General features: G+C 36.8%; 1 protein-coding gene across 1 annotated transcript; it reads right to left on the bottom strand.

The window, feature by feature from the left end:
• Positions 1-3,504: 3,504 nt before the first annotated feature.
• Positions 3,505-8,009, bottom strand: LOC127557366 (olfactory receptor 2AT4-like). The gene is made up of 3 exons (XM_051990710.1): positions 7,086-8,009; positions 3,672-3,707; positions 3,505-3,561 (listed from the first exon to the last, which is right to left on the bottom strand). The coding sequence occupies exons 1-3, from the start codon at positions 8,007-8,009 to the stop codon at positions 3,505-3,507; spliced, it is 1,017 nt and encodes a 338-aa protein (XP_051846670.1).
• Between the last annotated feature and the right edge of the window lie 2,615 nt (positions 8,010-10,624).

The raw sequence follows: 10,624 nt of genomic DNA, 5'->3' as shown, positions 1-10,624 counted from the left end.
TGAAGAAATTTAAGGAGGGTATAATTACTGTTATAATTACTATCTTTAAGTATTTGAAGAGTTATCATAGGAAAGAGAGTGTAGATTTGTTCTGTTTGGCCCTAGAGAGAGTTAACCAAAAATAATAGGAGTGTGTGTGTGTGTCTGTGTGTGTCTCTGTGTGGCTCGTGTGCATGTATGTGAAGTTTTTTTAAAAAGATTTTGGCTCAATTAAGGAAATCCTTCCTAACAGAGGTTTTCAAAAAGTTAAATGGGCTATTTTAGGAGGAGTTGAGTTTTTCATCACTGAAGATAGTTAATCAGAGTCTGGATGACTGACAACACATTGAAGATATGATAGTTAGAATTCTTGCTTCAAGTTGAGCTTAATTTAAATGACCAATGGGGTCTTTTCTCAGTTTTGAGATTCTGATTCTCATATTGTGATTAAAAGTTAGGAGATAATTGATATAAATGTGTTTTCTAAATGATAAAGTTCTTTGAAACCTGTATAGAGCTATAGTACCTGTAAAGTGTTTGTGTAAATGATAGAGCTACTTAAAATAATAAAACATTTTGAAATCAAGAGAGTAGTTGGAAAATGTTTAAAAACAATAAATTCTTTTTCAAACTGCAAAGTGCCCTGAATATGCAAGGAGTTATTATTTTGCCATTATTATTAATAGTAATAATTATTATTACTGGTAATTATTATTAGTAGTAGTAATTAGTAGTAGTATTCTTAGTATTAGTAATAATAATTCTATACAACTCCACAAGCCTTTGTTAATACCTACTTGGTTTCAGTAGACCTTGGGAATATAAATAGTCCCTGGTCCAAAGAAGCTTACATTTTACTGAGAGGAGGGACAAGATACGATGAAACTGAAGAAATGATGCTTTTCTAGATGGAGACTGTCTCATTCATTTATTAATTCATTTATTAGTAAATATTTATTACATATCTACTATATGCTGGGTACTGAGGGAATATGTAAAGTTTAGACAAGATATAATCCTTTCCTTATAGTGCTTACAATTAGTAAAGGGATAAAGTAGTAAGATAGATGATAGTTGTATACAAAATATTACATTATAAAAGTGCATTAAGCCTTATACATAGAATCTTTTCTGCTAGAGAACTATGGTAATAGACAGATATATCATAAAACCAGTCCAGAGTCAGTTGGTAAGCTTAGGAAGCTGAACCAGCCTCTAACTAGACGAGAAAACAATATGGGTTAGAGAAAAAAGCACTAGATTTAAGGACAGATGTTTTAGATTTAAATCTAAGGATTTTTTTTTTAATTACTACCTGGGAGTAAGTAACTTCTTCTCTTGGAACTCAGTTTCCTTATCTATTCAACGAATGAGTTGGACTAAGTGATCTCTATGTTCTCTTTCCTATCCTAATTTGCAAATCAATCAATTCTCTGACTATCCATGACAGTTCAGGCATGAATAGTGGTGAATAGAGTACCAGAATTGGAGGGAGGAAAACCTGAGTTCAAAACCAGCTCCAGACCTTATTTATTGTGTGACCTTGGTCAAATCACTGCTTCTCTTATTTTCAGTTTCCTCATTAGTAAGATGGGGATAATCATAGCACATTCCTCACAAGATTGTTTTCAGGATCAAATGAAATGTTTGTAAAATACTTGGCAAACATTTAAGCACAATATAAAAATTGTTTTTTCAAACAATATAAAAAGGGTAATTATTACATGATAATTCAGGTCTCTTCAGCTCTAATATTCTATTTCTAAGGTCACTTCCACCTTTGAAATTCCATCTTCTCTCAGCTAAAATCCCTTACAACACTAATTTTCTGTGTTCTATGTTCAAAAGTCTAGGCACTTGAGTGAAACTTATGAACTCTTTCTCAGAACAATGTTTTTAATTGTATAAAATAAAATCCACAAGATTCCTAAAGAAACCAAGTATAACAAAGTGTAGTTATCAAAATATATTTTAAAAAATAACTTCTCAGATGCAATCTATTGTATGGACTCCAGATTAAGAATCCTTGGGTCAAGATATATGTCTGTATGAAAAGATGCTCTAAATCACTATTGATCAGAGAAATGCAAATTAAGACAACTCTGAGATATCTCTACACACCTGTCAGGTTGGCTAAAATAATAGGAAAAGATAATGACAAATGTCGGAGGGAATGTGGAAAAATTGAAACACTAATGCATTGCTGGTGCAATTGTGAACTGATCCGATCATTCTGGAGAACAATTTGGAACTATACTCAAAATATTATCAAACCCTATGATCTAGCAGTGTTTCTATTGGTTCTGTATCCCAAAGAGATCTTAAAGGAGGGAAAGGGACCCATATGTGCAAAAGTGTTTTGTAGCAGCCCTTTTTATAGTGGCAAAAATCTGGAAACTGAATGGATGCCCATCAATTGGAGAATGACTGAATGCGTATGAATGTTATGGAATATTATTGTTCTACAAGAAATGATCAGCAGGATGATTTCAGAGAGGACTGGAGAGACTGACATGAACTGATGCTGAGTGAAATGAGCAGAACCAGAAGATCATTATACATGGCAACAAGAAGATTATACAATGATCAATTCTGATGGACGTGGCTCTTTTCAACAATGAGAGGATTGAGGCCAGTTCCAATGATTTTGTGATGAAGAGTCATCTACACCTAGAGAGAGGACTGTGGGAACTGAGTGTGGTTCACAACATGGAATTTTCACTCTTTTTGTTGTGGTTTGCTTGAACTTTATTTTCTTTCACATTTTTTTTTCATTTAGATCTGATTTTTCTTGTGTAGCAAGATAATTGTATAAATATGTATGACTACATTGGATTTAATATATATAGTTTTTACTATGTTTAAATATATTTGATTACTTGTCATCTAGGGGAGGGGGTTGGGGAAGGAGGAAAAATTGAATCACAAAGTTTTTCAAGGGTCAATGTTGAAAAATAATCCTTGCAGATGTTTTGAAAAAAAAAACTTCAATAAAAAAAAGAAAAAAGATGTATGTCTGGAATGGGAAGAAGTTAGAATTTAAATCAAGGGAGGATTCCTGGCCAAAAAAAAACCCCATCATTAATCTTTTCAAGTGTAGAAATATTGAAGATTTATCCCCAATGAACTGAGAAAAAGGAAGAAAACATTTATCCTGACTCCAACAGATTCTGGAAGAAATAGGGAATCCTATGTACCAAGCATTACCGGCGACATTAAGAGCCAGATGGGGTTCACTCCCAGGGGCTCTCAGGATGAGGCGTTGTGTTGTGTTGTGTTGTGTTGTGTTGAAATGAAGTATTTGTAAGTCATTCAACATTTAGCAAAAGAAGTGCTTCTTAGCCCAACATTAGCAGGAATTTACAGCAGGGATATAATGGGACTTAGCTTCTCTAGATAGAGGGTCCTCATCTTCATGTAGAACCTTTTAGGTAGATCAGAGAGTGGTGTCTCATGGGAACCTTTTATATCCTTTGGTGATTAAGAAGTCACATCTACATAGCCAAAAATCATCAAGAAGCTGCATCAACTTTGACTGACCACTATGTCAATCTCTTCTTGGCTTTGATGCTGTTTCTTAGCCTACGTTGGGATGGTGAGATTTCGGGTAGATATTGGCCCTGTTACATGGAACTAACCAATCAAAGCTAAGTGTAGAGTAATGATAAAAAATAACTCACATTTTATGGTACTTGAGGTTTATAAAATACTTTCCTAAGAAATAGAATCTTTCAGGTTTAGAAATGATCTTAGAGATCATTATGTGTGCCTTCTCCACTCATTTTATAGCTGAAACAGACAATTCTGCAGACATTAAGTGATATAGATAAGGTCACACGGTTTATATTGGTCAGAACTAGAGTGTCTGATCCAAAGGTTAATGCTCTTTCCACCTCAAAACAGTAGGTATTCAGTATAGAAAAGGGGAGGTTCTTAGGATAAGAGCTTAGGTAAGCATCAGTCTAAACAACAAAACTTAGAGGATGATTTATGTGGGTAAAAAAGGGAATTGAAAATCCTTAGCTGGAATTGACCTAAAGCAAATTTCCCTACAGAATTCCCCTTAAGTGTATCCTGGGAATGATTCCAGATATTTCCTAACCTTCGTGCAGTCAAAGACATAGCTCCAAACCAGCACATAATTGTCAATTTTTTGACAGTTATAGGTTAGGTCAGAGACCAGGGGAGTCACTTACAGATTGCATGATCTTAGACAAATCCTTTCCCTTCCTTTTCTCTCTCTACCCCTCAGTTTCCTTGGCTATACAATGGAGTTTATAACCTTTTCTCGGGTTGCTCCACAAGTAGGGTGTAAGGATCTAATCAGCTAATATATAAAATGCTTTGCAACTGTAAAGTCCCATAGAAATGCTTTTGTGCTCTAAATGCTTAGAGATAAGAATAGAAAATGTGACTTATTGATATAATGAACTTCCAGTTTTGGAAACTCCCTCAAGCAATGTAGGTACACACCTTTTTTTCAATATATAGTTTTAGAGAGTTGTCTAAAATGCTGAGAAATTCTGTGTTCAAGGACTCACAAAATCAGTATATCGCAAAACCAGCTCTCTATCAATTATACCAGAGCTGCTTCTTAGTGCTGTCATTATTGTAGTGATAATTGTTATTACCAGTATGCAAAAAAGGAGAAAAATCAGTAGGCAGTTAGACATTATCAAGAAAATTTTATTTTACACATCTTTTGGAGCCAGGGAAATGGAAAAAGTCTGATCTCAGGTTTTTAGTGGTTAATGTTGCAGCTCTGGGGAACATATGAAACTGACCTGAATTTCAATGCATCATCCCAATGATAAAACCAAAGTGATTTGTGTCTGCTCATTGTTGATAGGAATTTGTTGGCAGAAGGTGAGACATGTTGTAACAAGGTCAAGAAGAAGAAAATAAGTGGTTAAAATTCATCTTTAGTCCAGACTCAGTTTTTGCAAAATACATCAGCTGATGTGCAATAATTTCCTGTTGGCTGGTGTGCCTCGTGGTCTTAGAAAATGCATTGATGGTGATCATTACCATCTTTAATCTATGTCTCTGTCATGGAATACAATTGACCATGGGCCATTAGAGGGCAAACTCTGGCAATGACGACCAGCTACAATGTTCTTAGCCTACAAAAATAGAGTTTGAGTTTTACCTCCAATGTTTAAGAACTCGATAACTTTAAAGGATTCTAAAATTTTCTGTTATTATTATTAATAGAGGAGAGCTGAAACCATAGGTACAAGGACAGACAAACATTTGTAAACTTAAATATGAAATTCAGTGTAGTTCAGTTTATTAATCATTTATTTTGTGCCTTCTATGAGCAGGGATCTGGGTGATTTACAAAGTTCTTCACTGATAATAAATCTTATTAAAAATGAGAAGTCTACACTAATATTTTAAAACAAGGAGTTCATGTAGTCTTCCTTTTTCACTATACCCTAAAGCATTTTAAAAATCATGACCTTCTTTAATTTCTTTGGAGTTGGCAGGTTCGGGGTTTTGAGCCTCATTTTTTAGAAGAGGAAACAAAGGCTTGGAGAAAGGAAGTGATTTCAGCAGAGCAGTGACAAGAGTTGGGACTTGTCCTATGTACTGATGCTGCTAAGTCTGGTGCTCTTGCCCCTGCACTGATGTGATACCTGCCAAGGAAACATCATCAGATGACAGTCTATGAGGAAATCCTGGTTTTGGAGGCCTGCTTTTCGGAAGGCTGAGTGTTGCTGTAGCCTATCGGTCAGTACCATGTCTGATTCATGTTCAGATGTCTTTACATTTGAAACTTAGTTACCCCAATGTGCTGCATCTGTACCCCTTAGCACAAATAATCAGAAGAAGATATCCTTTGTGATGCAATGGAAAGAGCCAGATGATGCATGTTCAAGTCTCAGCTCTGAAATTAACTGTGTGACTTTGAGCAAATCTGTTCACCTACCTTTCATCATTGGGAAACAGTAGCTCATATTTCTATGGCATTTGCCATTTCAACAAGTGTTTTCCACACAGGGAGGGAGTGTAAGTGTTATCTCCTTTTTACAAAGAAGGAAACTAAAGTAAATAGTGAGATGGCTGATTTGAGATTTCATATGACTAGGATTTAATAAGCATTTATTTTCTCAACTTCATGTCTTCCCTACCCACCCACCCTCCATCGGAAAAAAAATTCTTGTAACAAATAAGCATGGTTTTCCTGCATTGGTCCTAGCCAAAAATCATTCTGCATTTTGAATGTATCACTTCACTTTCAAGGAATGGACAGCATGCTTCATAATCATTCCAAAGGCCCAGGATTTGAATTCAGATATTCTAACACACCAAGGTCAGCATATTTTTCCTTTTGCCATCTTGCCTGATCTTATAACAGAATGTACTAGATTAGGGGTTCTTAAGCTTTACTGTGTCATGGTTTGGCAGTTTGGAAAAGCCAATGTACCTCTTCTCAGAATCATGTTTATTGACAAGATCCAAAATTGAAGGAAATATTGAATTTCAATGAGGGATTAAAAAAATAAAGATGTAATTTTTTCCCATCGAAATTCATTAAATATTCCTCATATTAAGAACCCCTAAACAAGATGTTCTCTAAGATCTTTGCTTGTGAACTGAGGTGGCTGACTTGGGAATTGCATAAAGATGAATTTTTTAATGATTGGGGCTATTCAAAAATGAAATGAGAAGTAAACTTCCCAATAATGGAAGCATTCAAACAGATACTAGAAGATATCTTGAAGAGGAATAGGCCTAGTGGTTCCATGTTATCTTGATAGTTCCTGATTTGGGAAAGCATTGTCATAGCAAATGATTTCTGGGGTCCCTTTAACCCTAAGACTCTAATATAATAAAAAAAGACTTAGGATTCTTGTATGCATGTGAGTCACAATATAATACCAGTTTACTCTGTTGATCTTAACATCTTTAGAATTGCAAAGGCAGGAGGTAGGCGTGTTCCACATCAGGGAGAGAACTACACCCAGTGGAACAATTGAATGGCTTTCCTTGTCAGCCAGGTGTAATTTATTCTTAGGTGATATAACAGCCAGTGGGATGGCGGGGAGAAGTAGATGCAGCTAATGGGAAGCTCACAGTCTTTTTTCCCAGGGAATCATAACTTTGGTGATGGCTGCTTTGACATCCTTGTTCCTCAGGGTGTAGATGAGGGGGTTCACCACAGGTGTGAGGATGGCATATACCACATTCCCCATGATGTGGAAGTCCACGGGAAGGTCAGCCCTGTAGGCCACATAGGCCACAGCAATGGATGTATAGTAGGTGCCAACAACAAGGAGATGGGATGTGCAGGTGGAGAAGGCTTTGGTTTGGCCCTCTTTTGAGCTGATCTTCAGGATAGAGGTGAGAATTCGGGCATAGGAGAGGACCACCAACACCAGAGGTGTGAAGGAAACGGCCATGGCACAGCAGAACCCCAGGAATGTCTGGAAGGTGGGGTCCGAGCAGGAGGCCTGCACCACTGCCAGGTGGTCACAGAAGCAGTGGAAGACCTGGGCCAGAGTGCCAAAGGTCATCTGGGATGACTGGACCACTGCTGGGATCGGCAGCAGGAGGGCAGCCAGCCAGGCACCCGCTGCCAGCTTGGCGTTGACCTGTGGGGTCATGCGGACTGCATAGTGCAATGGGTGGCAGATAGCTTCATAGCGGTCATAGGCCATGACCACCAGGATAAAGGCTTCCCCACAACCAAACCCGTGGAAAAAGTACATCTGCAGGAAGCAGGCTGGGAAGGAGAGGATTCGCTCACCTAGCAAGAAGAGGGAGAGCATCCTGGGGATGGTGGTTGTGGTAAAGAGGATGTCCAGTGCCGACAGGTTGGTCAGGAAGAAGTACATGGGCTTATGAAGGTTGGAGTCAAGCACCACAGCCACCAGGATCAGAATATTGCCAGTGACAATAAGGAGATAGAGGATGAGGAAGATGAAGAAAACCGGGAGGTTGAATAATTCTGGAAGTGAGGGGATGCCCATCAGATAAAAAGAGGTGGGGGAATCATCTGAACTATTGCAGGCTCTTGTATCCATGGTAAGTAGGAATGATATTATGGAGATGAGCAACAGAACATCTGGCAATGGAAACAACTGGAAACGTGTTACCTCTTATAGAAACAAACTCTAAACTTGACTTTCTAGTACATTTTCAGCTCTTTGTCTTGGGTAAGATACAAGTGATCACTGTCCACATACCCATTTCCCAGAAAGCAAGTATTTCTTCTAGATACTTTTATCATGGACACAGGACCATGAAATAAAGGATACACAATTTTTTCTAATTTTATAATCTAAAGCCCCTGCCTAGACCATACTCATTCCAGCCATAGTTAATTTGACCCCCTGTCCTCCAAAATTGCAAAACTATAACACCTAGTAAGTAGGCCTATTAATTTAAAAAAATAATATATTTATTGTTAGTTCTGCTGGCTAAGGTCCAGAGACAACAGCACCTTTATATTTTTATCCCTGTCTTTTTCAAACAGATTGCTTTTATAAATACTTTCCCTTTCTTCTCCAGGAAAGATCATATCTAGTTTCTTATGTTTCTAATATTCATCTGGGATATTCATGACAGCAATACAATGATTAAAGAATACATCTTATTCATAAAAGATAGAAAGGAAGTGGAATAGGACTTCATGTGAAGATGATATCTAATCTCATGGAAATCCATGAACCTAAATGAGAAAGAGTTAGGTGGTATAGTGGATAGAGTCCCCAGCCTGAAATTAGAAAGACTCATCTTCCTGAGTTCAAATCCAGTCTCAGATACTTATTAGTTGTGTGATCCTGGAAAAGTCACTTAACTCTGCCTTAGTTTCTCATCTGTAAAATGAGCTGGAGAAGAAAATGGCAAACCACTTCAGTATCTTTGCCAAGCACAATCCACATGGGATCATAAAGAGTCAGGCATGACTGAAAAACACCTGAACAACAGCAAAAATAAAAATCATGAGTGAGAAATTTGTGTTGGAATCAAAGGAAAGAGAAACAGAAGAAATATCAGAGAGAAAGTGTATTACAGATCCTCTCTACAGATGGAAGAAATTGATGATAAAATTCTACAAAAAATTACAAATGAGCCCAGTCCAGAAGTAGTAGTCATTAGCAACTTCAGTCATCCAGATATGTTCTAGATATCTCTCTACTAAAATCAGAGAATCTGATAAATTTTCAGTTTTTCTTAATCATTGTTTTATTTCTCAGAAGTAGAAAAAAACAGAAAACTGATATTTTATAGTTTTTGATCAACAGAGAACTTGTTAAAGAAGAGGAAATTTTAGGATTCCAGAAAGAAACAATCCTGTCATTTAGAGCTCTTGATAAATTAAGGAAAAGAAAACTAGGCAAAGTAAAACCTATACTCTTTTAGAAAGACTTTAGGAAAATGGGTTTCAAAGAGGTTTTTTTAAAAAAAAGAATGGATTCATAAGGCTGAGAATTTATAAAGGAAATGGCTCCAAGAGAAATGAATAACTCTAAAGAACAAAGTTTCATTGATACAGACAAAATGATTCCAAAAGGGGGAAATAGAAGCATCTAAAAATCTAAAATCTCATCAATGAGACTAGATTGTAAATATTCATGTGCAAGAGGTAGAACTGGGGCCAGAAATGATAAAGTTGTTTCCCATTGGTTAGAATGGGTTGCTTCATAGAATAGTGAATTCCTTTGTTACTAAAGACATTCAAAGACTGAATGACTTCTTATTGAAATTGTTAGAGAGATATAGAGGGAAGGAAATCGAACCCTAACATCCTCTGAACTCCCTTCTTGCTCTAGGCTACTAAAATTTCATGATTTATCTTGGAAGCATTTGCCATTTTCCCTTTTGGACACTATAACTTTGGAAGTTTTTTCTTTTCAATATTAATAGATATATAGATTCTCAAGTTGGAGAGAATCTTCAAGATTTTGTGATCCAATCTCCTTATTTTATAGAATAGGAAACTGAGGTCCTAACAAGAAACAAGATATGAACCCGACTTCACAGGAAGTTAGTAGCAGAGCAGAAAGTAAAATGTTAATAATCATAATTGAAGATTATTGATTCTCTCTTGCCAGTCTTCTTTTTCCCTTGCCAAATAAACTCAGTAGAAAGGCAATGTGTTCTACTAGAAAAAAGCAATGGCTCTGGAACCAGAGGATCCAAATGGAACTTGAAACTCAAAAATCCTGATATGGATCCTACTTCTATTTGCCACATCCCCTCTCTGAGTCTTAGTTTCCCCTACTTTAAAATAAAGGGATTGAACTAGATACTCCATAGATTCCTTCCAGGTATAAAGTCTTTGATTCTGCATGCCTCTCTCTTCCCCTCCAATCTGCCCTTACCTCCAGTGCCATAGATTATATGAATCCAAGCTGATTTTCTTTCTGGCTCCAGGTAGAGAATCAGAGAATAATAGAAAGGAAGTGAACCTGAGAACATGGAAAGTATGGTTTTAGCACTGAGAGGGACCATTGAGAACATCCACTGAGTTACTTTATCTTATGGAGAAGGGAATCTATGGAGAACACTGGCAAGGGGACTTGAGTCAGAAGAAATTTGGGTTGGAATCCTGACTCCAACACTTACTAATTCTGACCTGAGGGAATTCATTCACTTAGACTCTTTGAGTCTCAATTTCCCAACTCTTAAGTAG

This window comes from Antechinus flavipes, chromosome 3 (genome assembly GCF_016432865.1).
Source record: "Antechinus flavipes isolate AdamAnt ecotype Samford, QLD, Australia chromosome 3, AdamAnt_v2, whole genome shotgun sequence".
Classification (NCBI taxonomy): domain Eukaryota; kingdom Metazoa; phylum Chordata; class Mammalia; order Dasyuromorphia; family Dasyuridae; genus Antechinus; species Antechinus flavipes.
This window is presented reverse-complemented; position numbering and strand designations above follow the sequence as displayed.

Coding starts and splice junctions, on each gene's coding strand:
- LOC127557366 (XM_051990710.1), bottom strand. CDS start 8,009: ATGGATACAAGAGCCTGCAATAGTTCAGATGATTCCCCCACCTCTTTT. Junction 3,708..7,085: donor TCAAAGCAGCCATCACCAAA/GTTATGATTCCC, acceptor TAAACCTGAAAG/ATTCTATTTCTTAGGAAAGT. Junction 3,562..3,671: donor AAGTATTTTATAAACCTCAA/GTACCATAAAAT, acceptor ATCCCAACGTAG/GCTAAGAAACAGCATCAAAG.